This window comes from Polyodon spathula, chromosome 38 (assembly GCF_017654505.1).
Source record: "Polyodon spathula isolate WHYD16114869_AA chromosome 38, ASM1765450v1, whole genome shotgun sequence".
NCBI lineage: Eukaryota > Metazoa > Chordata > Actinopteri > Acipenseriformes > Polyodontidae > Polyodon > Polyodon spathula.
Window position 1 is genome coordinate 1,941,051 of NC_054571.1, and position 22,653 is coordinate 1,963,703.

At 47.2% G+C, this 22,653-nt stretch overlaps 1 protein-coding gene across 1 annotated transcript; it reads right to left on the bottom strand.

Annotated features, from left to right (window-relative positions):
• Positions 1–1,008: 1,008 nt before the first annotated feature.
• Positions 1,009–17,865, bottom strand: LOC121304492 (E3 ubiquitin-protein ligase Rnf220-like). Its single transcript, XM_041235657.1, has 12 exons — positions 17,832–17,865; positions 17,474–17,597; positions 15,534–15,588; positions 15,098–15,196; positions 14,971–15,013; positions 14,633–14,679; positions 9,847–9,964; positions 9,296–9,383; positions 8,834–8,917; positions 7,350–7,446; positions 3,024–3,098; positions 1,009–2,121 (listed from the first exon to the last, which is right to left on the bottom strand). The coding sequence occupies exons 1-12, from the start codon at positions 17,863–17,865 to the stop codon at positions 2,050–2,052; spliced, it is 936 nt and encodes a 311-aa protein (XP_041091591.1). The 3' UTR covers positions 1,009–2,049.
• Positions 17,866–22,653: the final 4,788 nt, after the last annotated feature.

A 22,653-nucleotide genomic window follows, 5' to 3' on the forward strand; every position in this document is an offset into this window, starting at 1 on the left:
GCAAAGACTCCCTCCCTCCATCCCTCCAACAGCAAAGACCACCTCCCTCCATCCCTCCAACAGCAAAGACCACCTCCCTCCATCCCTCCAACAGCAAAGACTCCCTCCCTCCATCCCTCCAACAGCAAAGACTCCCTCCCTCCATCCCTCCAACAGCAAAGACTCCCTCCCTCCATCCCTCCAACAGCAAAGACCACCTCCCTCCATCCCTCCAACAGCAAAGACTCCCTCCCTCCATCCCTCCAACAGCAAAGACTCCCTCCCTCCATCCCTCCAACAGCAAAGACTCACCTCCCTCCATCCCTCCAACAGCAAAGACCACCCCCCTCCATCCCTCCAACAGCAAAGACCACCTCCCTCCATCCCTCCAACAGCAAAGACCCCTCCCTCCATCCCTCCAACAGCAAAGACCACCTCCCTCCATCCCTCCAACAGCAAAGACAGCAAAGACCTCCCTCCATCCCTCCAACAGCAAAGACCACCTCCCTCCATCCCTCCAACAGCAAAGACTCCCTCCAACAGCAAAGACCACCTCCCTCCATCCCTCCAACAGCAAAGACTCCATCCCTCCAACAGCAAAGACCTCCCTCCCTCCATCCCTCCAACAGCAAAGACTCCCTCCCTCCATCCCTCCAACAGCAAAGACTCCCTCCCTCCATCCCTCCAACAGCAAAGACTGCCTCCCTCCATCCCTCCAACAGCAAAGACCACCTCCCTCCATCCCTCCAACAGCAAAGACTCCCTCCCTCCATCCCTCCAACAGCAAAGACCACCTCCCTCCATCCCTCCAACAGCAAAGACCACCTCCCTCCATCCCTCCAACAGCAAAGACCACCTCCCTCCATCCCTCCAACAGCAAAGACCACCTCCCTCCATCCCTCCAACAGCACCTCCCTCCATCCCTCCAACAGCAAAGACCACCTCCCTCCATCCCTCCAACAGCAAAGACCACCTCCCTCCATCCCTCCAACAGCAAAGACCACCTCCCTCCATCCCTCCAACAGCAAAGACTCCCTCCCTCCATCCCTCCAACAGCAAAGACTCCCTCCCTCCATCCCTCCATCTGCAAAGACCACCTTCCTCCATCTCTCCAACAGCAGACTCCCTCCCTCCATCCCTCCAACAGCAAAGACCACCTCCCTCAGGTAAAGGTATAGCATGCTACTGAATCAGCCACTTTGTTAGTTGCAGCTAAGTGAAGCAGATGTGATGCTGTTTATCACGTTCATTATGATATGTAAGCAGCAGCTTTCAGGACCTCTGAAGCCTCTTCAGGTGTGTACGTTTAAAAGTGGAAATGTAATGAAAACCTGAAGCAGTATTTTACATTTTATTTTATTAAAAAAACAAAACAAACAAGCACAAAATGAATTATAAAAATCAGAACAATAAAAACGTAAAATCAAGAACTAGTTAATAACACTGAAAGAAGCTTTTTGTCTTTTCCAGCACCAAGTCTGTAATTCTGATGTGTTTTTACTTTAGAGAGGTACAATTCCCTGCTGCTATTTTTAAAATTTATTTCACAAACAATTACAAATATTCTAGACTGTAATTCCCCCCTGAAAAGCTCTAGTTATAACAGTTCTGAGTGTCCAGAAGCAATTAGCATCATTGGTTCCGAATATGTTTGTCCAGCAGTATGCAGTGAGTGGTACAGTGTAGGGGTGATACGATATAAGCACAGTAAAGTAATAAAGCATGCCCAGGAAAGCTTGCAAAGACCGGGCAGAACGATTACAGTGAAATGCTAACCAACGCAATCCACGTTCTTACCTCTTACTGGAAGCCGCTGAGCCTCGGATACATTCATCTTAGTCTGTATTAAGCACTTAAAGAAGAGGTAACATGCTGTGCAGAACATGTTTATTACAATAAAAACACATGTTCTATTGTTTTTATTGTAATGCATATATCAGGTGTTTAAAGTTTTGTTTCATTTGCTCCGTGCTGTTCCGATTCAGCACTCTGCTGCACCTTCACGCCGACGCCTCGCAGCGCTGCTCCATTGAAACCACGGGATCCCCAGTCAGGGACGATCAGGACAGGTCACAGGTAGACCCTGCGCAGGTCAGCTGGGGAGGTGATGGTGCTGCACTGTGGGCATAACTTCTTCAAACCCTGGAGGAATAGAGAGAGGGACAGGGACAGAGAGAGGAGAGGAGAGGAGAGGAGAGGAGAGGAGAGGGGAGAGGAGAGGGAGGGGGAGAGAGGTGAGAGGGAGAGGAGAGGGAGAGAGAGAGAGGAGAGGGAGAGAAGAAGAGAGGGGAGAGGAGAGGGAGAGGGGGAGGGAGAGAGGGAGGGACAGATGAGAGAGGAAGAGAGAGAGGGGAGGGGGAGGAGAAGAGAGGGGGAGAGGGAGAGGGGGAGAAGCAGAGAGGCATTGAATAAAAGAGTTGCAATCAGCAGTCACTTTCTGCCAGATAATTGTGGAACTCACTGAGAACACTTCATACACAGAAATATAATTCTTAGTTTAAACAATTTTAAAACATTGACATATCTAGTGACCAGTGTTTGGGTTCAGCCTTCTCTAAAGCCTTGTTTTGTGTTGAGAGGCACACATTTACGAGATATGTTAGTTCACTTGCCTTTTTCTAAAATAGAAGACATTCACATGATCTAACACCTTTATCTAACATAAATAGCTAATGTTATTCTTGTCTCAATGCAGCGCAGCACAAGTAACTAATGTCACCCTTCCACAGGAAAAAAAAGTTTAAAGTGAAGGGTTTTATCACTTGGACAACATGTAATGGAATCTACATGATAAAATCAGGACTGTTAAAACAGAGAATTAGAGAACATGAGAGAAGGGGTCTTGCACTCTATAAACATGACAAGAATAGAGAGGGGAATAGGTGGGCTTCAGGGCAAATCCCCACGGCACACAATCTGCAATGAATGGTAACATAACACTGCATTTGAATTGAGAGAGAGCGAGAGAGAGAGAGAGAGAGAGAGAGAGAATGAATATATACAGTGTATTATTACATTCGTTGTTATTATGGTAATGCACTCACGAGTGATCTGAGCCAGCAGTCTTCACAGTGGATGTGCCAGCACTGTATAGAAGCCACAGGGACAGAATAAGAGCCCTGCCAGAGAACAAAGAGACCAGCACAATTCAGAACACAACATCAAACACAACACAGAGAGACCAGCACAACATCAAACACAACACAGAGACCAGCACAATTCAGAACCCAACATCAAACACAACACAGAGAGACCAGCACAATTCAGAACACAACATCAAACACAACACAGAGACCAGCACAATTCAGAACACAACATCAAACACAACACAGAGACCAGCACAATTCAGAACACAACATCAAACACAACACAGAGAGACCAGCACAACATCAAACACAACACAGAGACCAGCACAATTCAGAACTCAACATCAAACACAGCACAGAGAAACCAGCACAACATCAAACACAACACAGAGACCAGCACAATTCAGAACACAACATCAAACACAACACAGAGAGACCAGCACAACATCAAACACAACACAGAGACCAGCACAATTCAGAACACAACATCAAACACAACACAGAGAGACCAGCACAACATCAAACACAACACAGAGACCAGCACAATTCAGAACACAACATCAAACACAACACACACAGAGACCAGCACAACATCAAACACAACACAGAGCACAACATCAAACACAGCACAGAGACCAGAACAATTCAGAACCCAACATCAAACACAACACAGAGAGACCAGCACAACATCAAACACAGCACAGAGACCAGCACAACATCAAACACAACACAGAGACCAGCACAATTCAGAACACAACATCAAACACAACACAGAGAGACCAGCACAACATCAAACACAACACAGAGAGACCAGCACAATTCAGAACACAACATCAAACACAACACAGAGAGACCAGCACAACATCAAACACAACACAGAGACCAGCACAAATTCACAACACAACATCAAACACAACACAGAGAGACCAGCACAATTCAGAACACAACATCAAACACAACACAGAGAGACCAGCACAACATCAAACACAACACAGAGACCAGCACAATTCAGAACACAACATCAAACACAACACAGAGAGACCAGCACAACATCAAACACAACACAGAGAGACCAGACCAGCACAATTCAGAACACAACATCAAACACAACACAGAGAGCACAATTCAGAACACAACATCAGAACACAACATCAAACACAACACAGAGAGACCAGCACAACATCAAACACAACACAGAGACCAGCACAATTCAGAACACAACATCAAACACAACACAGAGACCAGCACAATACAGAACACAACACCAAACACAACACAGAGACCAGCACACAGAACACAACATCAAACACAACACAGAGAGACCAGCACAACATCAAACACAGCACACAGAGACCAGCACAATTCAGAACACAACATCAAACACAACACAGAGAGACCAGCACAACATCAAACACAACACAGAGACCAGCACAATTCAGAACACAACATCAAACACAACACAGAGAGACCAGCACAACATCAAACACAACACAGCACAGAGAGACCAGCACAACATCAAACACAACACAGAGAGACCAGCACAACATCAAACACAACACAGAGAGACCAGCACAACATCAAACACAACATCAGACACAGCACAGATTCAGAACACAACATCAAACACAACACAGAGAGACCAGCACAACATCAAACACACACACAGAGAGACCAGCACAACATCAAACACAACACAGAGAGACCAGCACAACATCAGAACACAACACAGACACACAGAGACCAGCACAACATCAAACACAACACAGAGAGACCAGCACAACATCAAACACAACACAGAGAGACCAGCACAATTCAGAACACAACATCAAACACAACACAGAGAGACCAGCACAACATCAAACACAACACAGAGACCAGCACAATTCAGAACACAACATCAAACACAACACAGAGAGACCAGCACAACATCAAACACAACACAGAGACCAGAACAATTCAGAACACAACATCAAACACAACACAGAGAGACCAGCACAACATCAAACACAACACAGAGAGACCAGCACAACATCAAACACAACACAGAGAGACCAGCACAACATCAAACACAACACAGAGAGAGACAACCAGCACAACATCAAACACAACACACAGAGACCAGCACAATTCAGAACACAACATCAAACACAACACAGAGAGACCAGCACAACATCAAACACAACACAGAGACCAGCACAATTCAGAACACAACATCAAACACAACACAGAGAGACCAGCACAACATCAAACACAACACAGAGACCAGCACAATTCAGAACACAACATCAAACACAACACAGAGAGACCAGCACAACATCAAACACAACACAGAGAGACCAGCACAATTCAGAACACAACATCAAACACAACACAGAGAGACCAGCACAACATCAAACACAACACAAGACCAGAGACCAGCACAACATCAAACACAACACAGAGAGACCAGCACAACCAGCACAATTCAGAGAGAAGCACAACATCAAACACAACACAGAGAGACCAGCACAATTCAGAACACAACATCAAACACAACACAGAGAGACCAGCACAATTCAGAACACAACATCAAACACAACACAGAGAGACCAGCACAACATCAAACACAACACAGAGAGACCAGCACAACATCAAACACAACACAGAGAGACCAGCACAACATCAAACACAACACAGAGAGACCAGCACAACATCAAACACAACACAGAGACCAGCACAATTCAGAACACAACATCAAACACAACACAGAGAGACCAGCACAACATCAAACACAACACAGAGAGACCAGCACAATTCAGAACACAACATCAAACACAACACAGAGACCAGCACAACATCAGAACACAACACCAAACACAGCACAGAGACCAGAACAACATCAAACACAACACAGAGAGACCAGCACAACATCAAACACAACACACAGAGACCAGCACAACATCAAACACAGCACACAGAGACCAGCATCAAACACAACACAATCCCACAACAACAAGAGACCAGCACAACATCAAACACAACACAGAGACCAGCACAAGACAGAGCACAACATCAAACACAACACAGAGACCAGCACAATTCAGAACACAACATCAAACACAACACAGAGAGACCAGCACAACATCAAACACAACATCAAACACAACACACAGAGACCAGCACAACATCAAACACACACACAGACACAGCACCAACAATATAACCCCAACATCATTTGTGTGTTACCAGCGAATAATTCAGACTGGTGTCAAACACTCCTTTGGTCGTTGTTTGTAGTTGTCTTTGTCACAACTGGTCGTAATCGTCTTATGGTGGAACATACACCAACCAGAAATACCATCACATGTCATTTTGTGTCGTACGTATACCTGTGAGAGACCAGCACAGAGACCAACAATTCAGAACCCAACATCAAACACAACACAGAGACCAGCACAATTCAGAACCCAACATCAAACACAACACAGAGAGACCAGCACAATTCAGAACCCAACATCAAACACAACACAGAGAGACCAGCACAACATCAAACACAACACAGAGAGACCAGCACAACATCAAACACAACACAGAGACCAGCACAATTCAGAACCCAACATCAAACACAACACAGAGAGACCAGCACAACATCAAACACAACACAGAGACCAGCACAACATCAAACACAGCACAGAGAGACCAGCATAGACAACAACCCAACCCTTCCTCGATGCATTTAGCTGAATGGTGTCTATAACATACAGATTTAAGGCCAAATCTGGTGTTTATTGGCTGCGAATGGTTTATGTTTCATGTAATTCTACAGAATGTATTGGAAAAGGGACTGGGGGCCAAGAGGCTTCCAGCATGGACTTACCAGACAGCCATGTTCATATAGGACATATAGACTATAAAATAAACAGCCCTGCAACTCCTCACCCTGCCCTGGAACTGTAAGACTTACACAAGAGCGCTCATTGGAACCTACAGCAGCAGCTACACTTGCAACAGCACTGCCAGTGTCATCTCACACTCACAATGACAATGACAAAGCATTCAGAATGATTAAACCACAACAGGTTCTATAGAAACACATTAAATAAATCAGTTAATATCAGCTTGTTTATTTAGATTTCAAGACTTTCTAATATGTTTATGCTGGGTGGCTCCCTCTAATCAAGTCGAGTGCTGAGAATGAAATACTCTCCCCACTCTATTCGAGGGAGCCACCCAGCACTTGCAAACACACATTCTAGCCAAGCATTGAAGCAATGTATTTAAAGAGTTATTTTTACGAGAGCTCACCAGACAGACGTGGCAGCGGTACAACTCCCTCTGCTGCAATCTTCGGGTGAGGGCGCTGATCTGAGCCCTGAGGGTCTCGGCACTGTCCCTGGCACTGCTGAAACATGACACACACACACACATACACACACACACACACAGCAGCGGGGTTAAAACATCAATCACTTATTGTCTGATTACACCGTGTCCCACGCGCTTTCCCTTCATAATAATTCTGTTGGTGCCCCCCCTCGCTCCATACCCTAGTCTTCTGTGGGGTCTCCACAAGTGTCCCACAGTAAAAGCACAGCAAAGTGTAATAAAGCCCAGTGAAAGCATGGTAAAGAACAGGTAAGCACTGTAAAGAATAGCGATGTGTGGTACAGCATATTAATAAACATAGCAAACCAGGGTAAGCTATGGTAAATGTATAGTATAACTATGGGAAAAGCATGGGGAAACTTTTATAAGGGCTGTCTTAAAATACAATCTGTTCATAACTTTTGACTCTTTTTTCCTCTAGTTTAGTTAGCCCTCGACAGTGTGTGAGTCTCTTACACCAGACCATACACATCAAACACAGCCATGCAGACTGGACTGGACAGTGTGTGAGTCTCTTACACCAGACCATACAGATCAAACACAGCATGCAGACTGGACTGGACAGTGTGTGAGTCTCTTACACCTGACCATAGAGAACAAACACAGCATGCAGACTGGACTGGACAGTGTGTGAGTCTCTTACACCAGACCATACAGATCAAACACAGCATGCAGACTGGACTGGACAGTGTGTGAGTCTCTTACACCAGACCATACAGATCAAACACAGCATGCAGACTGGACTGGACAGTGTGTGAGTCTCTTACACCAGACCATACAGATCAAACACAGCATGCAGACTGGACTGGACAGTGTGTGAGTCTCTTACACCAGACCATACAGATCAAACACAGCATGCAGACTGGACTGGACAGTGTGTGAGTCTCTTACACCAGACCATACAGAACAAACACAGCATGCAGACTGGACTGGACAGTGTGTGAGTCTCTTACACCAGACCATACAGATCAAACACAGCATGCAGACTGGACTGGACAGTGTGTGAGTCTCTTACACCTGACCATAGAGATCAAACACAGCATGCAGACTGGACTGGACAGTGTGTGAGTCTCTTACACCAGACCATACAGATCAAACACAACAAACACAAATTCACAAGCACTTCCCTGAATGATTTCAAACAGGCTGTGTGTGTAATATTTCAATATAAGTGCATTGCCCATGTTTTGTGATGTCTCGGTGTGAGAGATGTAACTGGACTGTGCTCTCTCCCAGGACACCCTTGTAAACAAGATGGTGCACCTCAATGGTTATTCTCTTCGTACCAAAGAATTAGAATAAAATACCCATTGAAATTTCAATAAAAGATTTCAATAAAATACAAATTGAAATTTCAATAAAAGCTCTTTGAATGATTGACCCTCTCCAATTGGTTCACTTACCCTGTCCCCTGATTCGCTAAGCCTTCCTCCTGTAGTGTGCTGGGCTCCGCCTCCCGGGACTGGACCCTGTTTTTGATTGGGCTTCTACAGTGTCCATGGTTACAGAAAGCAATAATGTCATTGGCTCACTGAAACATGAGCTTTTAATCAGGCTCACTAACTAACCAAACCAGGAATGACCTCATTAACATCAGGTACACAAATCAAAATGTATTTTTATAGAAGTTCCAAATGACTGATGTGTGATTCCATACACATGGGCGTAGCTCCAAACCTTGTAATATAAAGCAGGCTGCTGTAGTACATATTATTATACACAAGCTACTTAAAAAAGGAAAAAAAAATCATATGAATGAAAATGAATACAATTCCCTAGTAGCTGATGCTTCCCTGTGCACTGTAAAGAGTTTGTTGGCACGGTGCTGGTAGTAAAGGGTCCTGTCTGGCTGTGTGAAAGGATACTGTGTGTGAGTGAGGTGTGAGGAGTCGTCAGGGTCCGAGTCAATCTCCAGCTCACTGTCAGGACTGTGCGGGGTCCCCAGTCTGCAGCCTAGAGATAGGGAGGCAGCACTGAGATCACAAAGCCAGTGCAGAACATCCCACTGCTGCACTACCAACTACAGACATGAAGAAAGGGAATTAACTCTGGACTGTGTTCTTTTGTTTAAACCTGCTTTCTAACATGGACTTCTCTCTCTCCTACAGCCATTCTTCTAGTCGTCACTCTTTTTTTTATTTAAGAGTTCTAACAATTCTATACAACAGGATCAAGACCCTCCCCCACACCCAAACTAAACCTGAATTTGAATCTCAGAAATACTTACCAAATACCAAAAAAAGAGACCACAAATCTTTCCCAATGTCTTCCATAGAAATTATAAAATAAACCGAATACATTCAATGGCAAACATTTTGTCTAGAAGCCATTCTCATTGTCTTCAAATGCCTGTGCTTGCCCGGTGCAGCTCTGGCAATGCACACCACACTGCAGTAAGCCTCCTGCTCTGCGGTACCTTTGATGTCCAGCAGTGTGTGTGAGCTGCTCTGAGCTGGGCTGCGGACCTCGAAATCCTCCAGACTGTCCCCCTCAGACTGTGGCAGCCTCATCCCCTTCAGAGAGAGACTCTCCAGCTGTACAAAGAAACAAGAGAGGAGCCCATTAGCACAGCACACACACTGACACTGAGAGAGGAGCCCGTCAGCACAGCACACACACTGACACTGAGAGAGGAGCCCGTCAGCACACACACAGACACTGAGAGACAGCAGCACACACACTGACACTGAGAGAGAGCCCGTCATCAGCACACACAGCCCTGAGAGTCAGCACAGCACACACACTGACACTGAGAGAGGAGCCCGTCAGCACAGCACACACACTGACACTGAGAGAGGAGCCCGTCAGCACAGCACACACACTGACACTGAGAGAGGAGCCCGTCAGCACACACACTGACACTGAGAGAGCACACACAGCACCGTCAGCACACACACTGACACTGAGAGAGGAGCCCGTCAGCACAGCACACACACTGACACTGAGAGAGGAGCCCGTCAGCACAGCACACACACTGACACTGAGAGAGGAGCCCGTCAGCACAGCACACACACTGACACTGAGAGAGGAGCCCGTCAGCACAGCACACACACTGACACTGAGAGAGAGTCAGAGCCCGTCAGCACAGCACACACACTGACACTGAGAGAGGAGCCCGTCAGCACAGCACACACACTGACACTGAGAGAGGAGCCCGTCAGCACAGCACACACACTGACACTGAGAGAGGAGCCCGTCAGCACAGCACACACACTGACACTGAGAGAGGAGCCCGTCAGCACAGCACACACACTGACACTGAGAGAGGAGCCCGTCAGCACACACACTGACACTGAGAGAGGAGCCCGTCAGCACACACACTGACACTGAGAGAGGAGCCCGTCAGCACAGCACACACACTGACACTGAGAGAGGAGCCCGTCAGCACACACACTGACACTGAGAGAGGAGCCCGTCAGCACAGCACACACACTGACACTGAGAGAGGAGCCCGTCAGCACAGCACACACACTGACACTGAGAGAGGAGCCGTCAGTCAGCACACACACTGACACTGAGAGAGGAGCCCGTCAGCACACACACTGACACTGAGAGAGCAGCAGCACACACACTGACACTGAGAGAGGAGGTCAGCACACACACTGACACTGAGAGAGGAGCCCGTCAGCACACACACACACTGACACTGAGAGAGGAGCCCGTCAGCACAGCACACACACTGACACTGAGAGAGGAGCCCGTCAGCACAGCACACACACTGACACTGAGAGAGGAGCCCGTCAGCACAGCACACACACTGACACTGAGAGAGGAGCCCGTCAGCACAGCACACACACTGACACTGAGAGAGGAGCCCGTCAGCACAGCACACACACTGACACTGAGAGAGCAGCCCGTCAGCACAGCACACACACTGACACTGAGAGAGCAGCCCATCAGCACACACACTGACACTGAGAGAGCAGCCCATCAGCACACACACTGACACTGAGAGAGCAGCCCATCAGCACACACACTGACACTGAGAGAGCAGCCCATCAGCACACACACTGACACTGAGAGAGGAGCCCATCAGCACACACACTGACACTGAGAGACAGCCCATCAGCACACACACTGACACTGAGAGAGGAGCCGTCAGCACAGCACACACACTGACACTGAGAGAGCAGCCCGTCAGCACAGCACACACTGACACTGAGAGAGGAGCCCGTCAGCACAGCACACACACTGACACTGAGAGAGGAGCCCGTCAGCACAGCACACACACTGACACTGAGAGAGCAGCCCGTCAGCACAGCACACACACTGACACTGAGAGAGCAGCCCGTCAGCACAGCACACACACTGACACTGAGAGAGGAGCCCGTCAGCACAGCACACACACTGACACTGAGAGAGGAGCCCGTCAGCACAGCACACACACTGACACTGAGAGAGGAGCCCGTCAGCACAGCACACACACTGACACTGAGAGAGGAGCCCGTCAGCACACACACTGACACTGAGAGAGGAGCCCGTCAGCACAGCACACACACTGACACTGAGGAGATCAGCACCACACTGACACTGAGAGAGGAGCCCGTCAGCACAGCACACACACTGACACTGAGAGAGGAGCCCGTCAGCACAGCACACACACTGACACTGAGAGACAGCCCGTCAGCACAGCACACACACTGACACTGAGAGAGGAGCCCGTCAGCACAGCACACACACTGACACTGAGAGAGGAGCCCGTCAGCACAGCACACACACTGACACTGAGAGAGGAGCCTGTCAGCAGCCCGTCAGCACACACACTGACACTGAGAGAGGAGCCCGTCAGCACACACACTGACACTGAGAGAGGAGCCCGTCAGTCAGCACACACACTGACACTGAGAGAGGAGCCCGTCAGCACACACACTGACACTGAGAGAGGAGCCCGTCAGTTTCCACACACTGACACTGAGAGAGTCAGCACACACACTGACACTGAGAGAGCAGCCCGTCAGCACAGCACACACACTGACACTGAGAGAGGAGCCCGTCAGCACAGCACACACACTGACACTGAGAGAGGAGCCGTCATCAGCACACACACTGACACTGAGAGGAGCCCGTCAGCACAGCACACACACTGACACTGAGAGAGGAGCCCGTCAGCACACACACTGACACTGAGAGAGCAGCCCATCAGCACACACACTGACACTGAGAGAGCAGCCCATTTTCAGCACACACACTGACACTCAGCCCGTCTTTCTGTGCACAGCACACACACTGACACTGAGAGAGCAGCCCATCAGCACACACACTGACACTGAGAGAGCAGCCCATCAGCACACACACTGACACTGAGAGAGCAGCCCATCAGCACACACACTGACACTGAGAGAGCAGCCCGTCAGCACACACACTGACACTGAGAGAGCAGCCCGTCAGCACAGCACACTGACACTGACAGAGCAGCCCATCAGCAGCACTGTGGATTTAAAAAACACTTCCTCAGTTTGAGAGTGGTTCACTGTTTTTAGTTTTTCTATCTTCGTTACACTGATCAAGAGCATGCCTCCCCTCAGCGGTGCCTTGACAAACTGTTACACTGCAGTCATTTGTCATTTCCACCATTTCAAGCACAGCACCCACCGGGTTTTCCCATTTTATTTGGGAGAAGCAGCCCGTCCCATTAGCACACACACACACACAGACACACACACAGGAAGAAGAAATTGCAATAAGTTTATTTAACTCAATGTAGTAACTATGTTCATTTTGAAGCATGTACGTTTTGCAGGTTTTTAATATACAGTGTAAGTAAACTCATACAAATATATAACAGTTTGGAAATCCTGGCCTGTATAGCGCTACCCCTCCTCCTCGTCTGTCCTGCCTGCATCTTTCCTATACAGTGTGATTAACAAATATCCCCATCACTCTCAGATAACCACGTTTCTGGTTTTAATCACTTATCAACATCATAGTTATTTCAAAGGAACGCCCTTCTAAACAAATATGGACAGCTGGAATATAATGTGGATTATGCAGCAGTCAGCAAGCCACATGGAGAGCTGGACACCAAGAAAACTTTTACAAAACTACTGTATGCTGAACTTCAATAAATAACATGGATTTACTTATGTTGTATCAGCTATATTTAAACAACATATATAAAGTCATATTTATTATCCAACCTTGCCTCACTTATGTTTTTGACTGACTCATACTGAACACTCAGCTCATAGTGCAAAACTAAATACCCCTCGGGAAGACTATTGTTACCTGAGGCTTCGGCATTATAGCCCTGCCAGCAACTATAGTCTTCCCTCGGGTCAAATCATTTTCCACTATAGCCCTCCTCTCCAGTCCATATTTACTATATATACCAAGACCTACATACCCCCACTGTACAGTATATACATGTTGTACAGAGAAGCAGTAGTAACCAAGTTTTACCCTGCGGCCACCAGGTGTCACTGTTGCAGCTGTTTAACTGAAACATACACTGCAGTGCTGTCACTGTCTAAACGCAGATGTTATGTATTATATTTAGGGCTTCTGTTTTTCGGGTTTTATTATGCAAGTTTTTTGTAAATCCTTTTTTCATCGCTTTCGTTTTTGATATACTGTATGAAATTAGTGTTTTTGGTTACGTTCAAAATGCTTGAGCGTTTTTTTTCTGTCAGAGTATGTATAGCAGTAACTCTACAGGACTTGCACACTTAGTTGTCCCTTCCTTCCTTTGCTGTCTTCCACAGCGAAATCCCTCTGGGGTTTTTGTGTGGAGACATTTTTGTACATTTTGCCACAATGCTGTTTTAAATCCTCTGTATTTTAACTGTAACACTGCTTTCAATCCCGCTAACAAGCCTCCATTCCTGATTGTAATCTCGTTTTAAATCTCGCAAGAAGAGTCTCCAATAGAAATATAGGAATGTGCTGTCACTCAGTAGTTGGGGCGGGTTTAAAGTATTCTGAACGAATCAATGACAGATACAAGTCAGGAAGGCGGGACATTGCCCAGCAGCACTGGGAAATGTATATTTATTATTATTTTTGTAGTAGGTTTTATTTTTTATGAAAACAGGGTAAAGTCAACCTGAATTGATTAACCATTTCCACAGTTTTTCCGGTGTTTTCCGGTGTTCATTGCACAGAAAAAACAATGAAATATATATATATATATATATATATATATATATATATATATATATATATATATATATATATATATATATATATATGTCAGAAAGCTGCACCTGCTCATCATCGGCAATCTTCATCCTTTTACACCGGCCAGCTCTGGCTGCAAAAACAACAAACAGAGAGATAAACACAGAGACCACCAGCAGGGGGCGCTGCAGCATAGAGGGAGAGGGATAGAGAGAGAAGATAGGGGGATACAGAGTGTGGGAATAAGAAAGAGGTAGACAGAGACGAGGGAGAGAGGACATATATAAAAAATGATTCTCTCCAGTCTAAAAATAAAATGAGAAAGTAACAGACTGAGAACACAAAACACAGATTTTCTATATTCTAGTCTTGGAAACGTGCGCTTCTGCATTTCTGATCACAAGGTTCTCAGACTGTGCCTCACCTCCTAGTCTGCCCTCCCTGTTAGTCTTCACCTGCTGGAATATCTGAAGGGTTAAAAGGAGAAGCTCGTCAGATGGTACGCCCCCGATTCCTGGCTGTATGAAGTGAAGTGAAGACTCGGCACTCACCTGCTGTCTGTCCAGTTTGTGTGGCTCGTCCCCCGACAGAGGGGACCCCAGGGGTGAGTCACAGTCCCCCGGTCTCACTGTGCACACTGGGGATGGAGACTGAAACACAGAGACGTGGGCGTTAGTCACACACACACACACACACACACACACACACAGACACACATACACACCCACACTAACGCACACACACACGCAGACATACACACACTCACACACACACACAGACGCGCACACACACACGCATACATACAGAGACACACATACATATAGACATACATACACATAAGCATACATACAGACACACACACATACAGAGACATACACACACACGCGCACAGACAAGCACACATACAGACACACATACAGGGACATACACTCACACACATACAGGGACATGCATTGCCTCGCTCTTGTTTTCTGCACGCTGACTCACCTGTGCTGGGGGCTGTGTGAGGCTCTGCAGAACTGCTTCACCGTGAAACTGGCTTCTGTGAGACAGACAGAGAGAGACAGACACACAGACACACACAGGGTTAGTCTAATATATTGGGTCATTTTTTGTAAGCAATCAGAAAAGCCATCATGACAAGCCTTCCATTAGAGAGCTGTTACTTTTCAAGGGTAAAACATTATTGTGGATGAGATGGCATGCTGTTTGTTTTTTAAATACCTTCTCACACAATCGGTCAATTGCTGTGAACATTTTGTTTAATGTCCTAAACTTTCAAACTTTAGAATTGAACATGTTTAAACGACTTTAACATATTGGGTCATTTTTTGTAAGCAATCAGAAAAGCCATCATGACAAGCCTTCCATTAGAGAGCTGTTACTTTTCAAGGGTAAAACATTATTGTGGATGAGATGGCATGCTGTTTGTTTTTTAAATACCTTCTCACACAATCGGTCAATTGCTGTGAACATTTTGTTGTTATGAAATAAATTCGATTTTTTTTGTTTTATACTTTACAAACCCCCCACACTCGTACATATAAATATATTTCTATTACATATGGGGGGGTCACGGGCTCACCTAGGGCTGAGCTGAGCCTCTGAGCCGCTAACCTCCTACACTGTGCGGGTCTCTGAGCCAGTAACCCCCTACACTGTGCGGGTCTCTGAGCCACTAACCCCCTACACTGTGCGGGTCTCTGAGCCACTAACCCCCTACACTGTGCGGGTCTCTGAGCCACTAACCCCCTACACTGTGCGGGTCTCTGAGCCACTAACCCCCTACACTGTACGGGTCTCTGAGCCACTAACCCCCTACACTGTGCGGGTCTCTGAGCCACTAACCCCCTACACTGTGCGGGTCTCTGAGCCACTAACCCCCTACACTGTGCGGGTCTCTGAGCCACTAACCCCCTACACTGTGCGGGTCTCTGAGCCACTAACCCCCTACACTGTGCGGGTCTCTCAGCCACTAACCCCCTACACTGTGCGGGTCTCTCAGCCACTAACCCCCTACACTGTGCGGGTCTCTCAGCCACTAACCCCCTACACTGTGCGGGTCTCTCAGCCACTAACCCCCTACACTGTGCGGGTCTCTCAGCCACTAACCCCCTACACTGTGCGGGTCTCTCAGCCACTAACCCCCTACACTGTGCGGGTCTCTCAGCCACTAACCCCCTACACTGTGCGGGTCTCTCAGCCACTAACCCCCTACACTGTGCGGGTCTCTCAGCCACTAACCCCCTACACTGTGCGGGTCTCTGAGCCACTAACCCCCTACACTGTGCGGGTCTCTCAGCCACTAACCCCCTACACTGTGCGGGTCTCTCAGCCACTAACCCCCTACACTGTGCGGGTCTCTCAGCCACTAACCCCCTACACTGTGCGGGTCTCTCAGCCACTAACCCCCTACACTGTGCGGGTCTCTCAGCCACTAACCCCCTACACTGTGCGGGTCTCTCAGCCACTAACCCCCTACACTGTGCGGGTCTCTCAGCCACTAACCCCCTACACTGTGCGGGTCTCTCAGCCACTAACCCCCTACACTGTGCGGGTCTCTCAGCCACTAACCCCCTACACTGTGCGGGTCTCTCAGCCACTAACCCCCTACACTGTGCGGGTCTCTCAGCCACTAACCCCCTACACTGTGCGGGTCTCTGAGCCACTAACCCCCTACACTGTGCGGGTCTCTGAGCCACTAACCCCCTACACTGTGCGGGTCTCTGAGCCACTAACCCCCTACACTGTGCGGGTCTCTGAGCCACTAACCCCCTACACTGTGCGGGTCTCTCAGCCACTAACCCCCTACATTGTGCGGATCTCTCAGCCACTAACCCCCTACACTGTGCAGGTCTCTCAGCCACTAACCCCCTACACTGTGCAGGTCTCTCAGCCACTAACCCCCTACACTATGCTGGTCTCACCTGGGGCTGAGCTGAATCAGTCTCTCGATCTCGCCGCGCAGATGATCCTGCAGGTCTGCTCTGGTGAGCTCCAGGTGACACAGCGGGCATCGCAGACTCAGCAGCGTCCCCTCGCTGCGCTTCTCTGTGAAGAAAATCAACATGAGCCTCACCTGTGCAGAAATATCTACCGGCTCCGTCTCTTATAACTTCACCCATAACCGTTACACACTCTGCAATGAATTGGCACCTCATTGGTCTGAATGGAGAGGCAAGGGCTCGTCACCCTCCCCCAGGATTCTGAGTGACTTTACTGAGTCACATGTCTCGCTGACATGCTATAGTTCAATTACAGCAAAGAGCACAGAGCTCTAATTACCTGTTTCAACCACAACAGTCAGGACTCTTCCCATTGGGCGTCACTGTAATGTCAACCCACTGAATTGAATGGAACGGCGATGGCTGGACTTGAACCGCTAACCATACGATTCAAAGAGAAGTGACTTACTGTTCAACTAAAGAGCCAGCTCTGCACTCCAGAGGCAAGCACGGGTCTTGTGATGATATCAGTACGATTAACTCATCAGCCACTAGGAAGAGATCCATTACAACACAGTCATGCTAAATTAAAAAGCGCATTCAGTGACATTTCCACTAGAAGCCTTTCTCAATGTCTTCAGTGTTACAGCAGCAACAAAAATAGACACTAAAACATTTTAGCAGAAGTTTTAAAGCGATGATCTGTCACCTCGCCATGATAAAAAACAACAGTGGAGCACCCCCCCAGGGCGTGAAATATCTGATGAATGCATCCCCATGTCAGATACAAGTTACGGAGCAAAGCCTCCCTGCAGGATGAAATCGGGAATTTTACGCTACCGGGTGGGAAGGGTAATTGGAAAGACATGAGAAATAACAAGATGGAACTGACTCTCCCCCCTACCCCCCACACACACACCATCCCTGAGTCTAAAGTCAAGCAAGTCTGTTTATTGTGTTATCTTTTCAACTGTCCCTCACTCGCTCCCTTTGCCCACTGAAACACAAAAGACGTGCCAAACGCTAGAAGGACAAATTAGGAGACTGGCTGTGCTGAAAGAGGGGGTCTATTATTGGCGTGAAACAAGGGGAGGGCCACTCCTTGACCCGTGCTAATCTGCAACAGCTGACCTTTGCTGACACCCTCTTACCCCTGCGCTGTAATTCATCTGGGAGGATGAGAATGGAATACATTGACAAGCACTGTGGGCCAGGCTGCTGAGTTAGGGGGGTAAGGGGTCATCTACAAATTACAGCATTGAACGATCAGCGTAAAATTGGAATGGGGACTCAAGTGGTCTTTGATCTTCTCAATTCTTTTTTTGTTTGTTATCGTTCTTCCCGTTAATTGACATCACCCCCAAAGTAGAAAACTGCAGGTTTAATCATCCTCTTGAAAAGGCTGTGAAATTTGATCGACTTTGTATTTAAATAGAATGAGAAAAGCACTCCCCTCCCTGCACTACTGTCTATAGAAACCACTAAATTAAACAGCCCTTCATTTGAATGTGTGTACACTAAAACAAAATCATAATGCTCTCCAATTGCAACACAGACACACAGTGGCAGTGCAATGGCAACGCAATGGTTGTGAATTATGCAAAGGGGCAAGGGTAGCACAAGTATAGGGCAGCTACAATGGGATGAGGCTTGTATTGGTAGAATGGGACCACAGCATTCTAAATATTCCCTTCCCAAATGATCTCAAACAGCAATGCAGACAGACATTGGTGATGCAATGGCAATGCAATGGTTCTGCATTCTGGGGCAATGGCAGCAGTGCGGAATGGAACGAGGCTGCCATTGGTAGAGAATAGAACCACACTGAGAATATTTCCACAGTGATATATGAACCAACGTACAGTGTTGGTAATCCACTGCAAGAGCACAGTACTATATGAAGACACTGTACTGCACTGTGTAATATCTGATCCCACGCACATCCACTGCGTTCCCACTGCTAGTGGTCTGCTAATGGCTGTGCTGAACTGTGCTTTCTTCTCTGGGATTGTAATGGGATTTGCCATATGAATTTCTGCACACACAGTATATATTTCTGAATGTACCTGAAGCATGCAGACCCCTATAAAAGTTGACCATGGTTACACTTGGTTACCCTGGTTTGCCACATTTATCAAAATGCCTTAACATACCTTGTTATTTTTAACAATGCTTGCTTGTGCTTTACCATGCTTACCCAATGCTTTATTATACTTTGCTGTGCTTTTACAATGGAAAAGGGTCGTAGAACCACATAGTGCATTTGTGACAGAGAGCGAATGAATCCTAGTCAACAATCTCCCTCCCAACCTGTGAGGGCGCTGTATAACAGGACCAGTGTGCCCCGGACTGGATGGTTTGGCAGTTCATTCCAGGGTCAGTCGGAAATCCAGGAAGGGGGAGGAGTCACAATACCAGAAATCAGCGCCTTAATACGGTAGGAGATGTGTCAGTCATGGATTGGAGGAGACGTGATTGCACTCGATAGCAAAGGGGGCAGGACTGAGGGTATATCGGGGGTGTGGCTGAGCAATCTTTACCTTTTCTCATGGTTATGGAAAGACCTGTGAAGGACAAGCGAAACTTAAAGTAACAGTCACTCTTAACTGTGTATTCAACACAGGAGCATCACATCCAACCTGGATTACAAACACTGCGCCAGTCACTCTTAACCGTGTATTCAACACAGGAGCATCACATCCAACCTGGATTACAAACACTGCGCCAGTCACTCTTAACCGTGTATTCAACACAGGAGCATCACATCCAACCTGGATTACAAACACTGCGCCAGTCACTCTTAACTGTGTATTCAACACAGGAGCATCACATCCAACCTGGATTACAAACACTGCGCCAGTCACTCTTAACCGTGTATTCAACACAGGAGCATCACATCCAACCTGGATTACAAACACTGCGCCAGTCACTCTTAACTGTGTATTCAACACAGGAGCATCACATCCAACCTGGATTACAAACACTGCGCCAGTCACTCTTAACTGTGTATTCAACACAGGAGCATCACATCCAACCTGGATTACAAACACTGCGCCAGTCACTCTTAACTGTGTATTCAACACAGGAGCATCACATCCAACCTGGATTACAAACACTGCGCCAGTCACTCTTAACTGTGTATTCAACACAGGAGCATCACATCCAACCTGGATTACAAACACTGCGCCAGTCACTCTTAACCGTGTATTCAACACAGGAGCATCACATCCAACCTGGATTACAAACACTGCGCCAGTCACTCTTAACTGTGTATTCAACACAGGAGCATCACATCCAACCTGGATTACAAACACTGCGCCAGTCACTCTTAACTGTGTATTCAACACAGGAGCATCACATCCAACCTGGATTACAAACACTGCGCCAGTCACTCTTAACTGTGTATTCAACACAGGAGCATCACATCCAACCTGGATTACAAACACTGCGCCAGTCACTCTTAACTGTGTATTCAACACAGGAGCATCACATCCAACCTGGATTACAAACACTGCGCCAGTCACTCTTAACTGTGTATTCAACACAGGAGCATCACATCCAACCTGGATTACAAACACTGCGCCAGTCACTCTTAACTGTGTATTCAACACAGGAGCATCACATCCAACCTGGATTACAAACACTGCGCCAGTCACTCTTAACTGTGTATTCAACACAGGAGCATCACATCCAACCTGGATTACAAACACTGCGCCAGTCACTCTTAACTGTGTATTCAACACAGGAGCACCACATCCAACCTGGATTACAAACACTGCGCCAGTCACTCTTAACTGTGTATTCAACACAGGAGCATCACATCCAACCTGGATTACAAACACTGCGCCAGTCACTCTTAACTGTGTATTCAACACAGGAGCATCACATCCAACCTGGATTACAAACACTGCGCCAGTCACTCTTAACTGTGTATTCAACACAGGAGCATCACATCCAACCTGGATTACAAACACTGCGCCAGTCACTCTTAACTGTGTATTCAACACAGGAGCATCACATCCAACCTGGATTACAAACACTGCGCCAGTCACTCTTAACTGTGTATTCAACACAGGAGCATCACATCCAACCTGGATTACAAACACTGCGCCAGTCACTCTTAACTGTGTATTCAACACAGGAGCATCACATCCAACCTGGATTACAAACACTGCGCCAGTCACTCTTAACTGTGTATTCAACACAGGAGCATCACATCCAACCTGGATTACAAACACTGCGCCAGTCACTCTTAACTGTGTATTCAACACAGGAGCATCACATCCAACCTGGATTACAAACACTGCGCCAGTCACTCTTAACTGTGTATTCAACACAGGAGCATCACATCCAACCTGGATTACAAACACTGCGCCAGTCACTCTTAACTGTGTATTCAACACAGGAGCATCACATCCAACCTGGATTACAAACACTGCGCCAGTCACTCTTAACTGTGTATTCAACACAGGAGCACCACATCCAACCTGGATTACAAACACTGCGCCAGTCACTCTTAACTGTGTATTCAACACAGGAGCATCACATCCAACCTGGATTACAAACACTGCGCCAGTCACTCTTAACTGTGTATTCAACACAGGAGCATCACATCCAACCTGGATTACAAACACTGCGCCAGTCACTCTTAACTGTGTATTCAACACAGGAGCATCACATCCAACCTGGATTACAAACACTGCGCCAGTCACTCTTAACTGTGTATTCAACACAGGAGCATCACATCCAACCTGGATTACAAACACTGCGCCAGTCACTCTTAACTGTGTATTCAACACAGGAGCATCACATCCAACCTGGATTACAAACACTGCGCCAGTCACTCTTAACTGTGTATTCAACACAGGAGCATCACATCCAACCTGGATTACAAACACTGCGCCAGTCACTCTTAACTGTGTATTCAACACAGGAGCATCACATCCAACCTGGATTACAAACACTGCGCCAGTCACTCTTAACTGTGTATTCAACACAGGAGCATCACATCCAACCTGGATTACAAACACTGCGCCAGTCACTCTTAACTGTGTATTCAACACAGGAGCACCACATCCAACCTGGATTACAAACACTGCGCCAGTCACTCTTAACTGTGTATTCAACACAGGAGCATCACATCCAACCTGGATTACAAACAC

Bases quoted from the DNA above. Each gene is read 5' to 3' on its own strand.
- LOC121304492 (XM_041235657.1), bottom strand. From the start codon at position 17,865: ATGGGAAGAGTCCTGACTGTTGTGGTTGAAACAG. The intron at 9,384-9,846 runs GTACCGCAGAGC...CCCTATCTCTAG, and splicing joins CACACTGCTGGACATCAAAG to GCTGCAGACTGGGGACCCCG. The intron at 8,918-9,295 runs GTATCCTTTCAC...TGGACACTGTAG, and splicing joins TCACACCTCACTCACACACA to AAGCCCAATCAAAAACAGGG.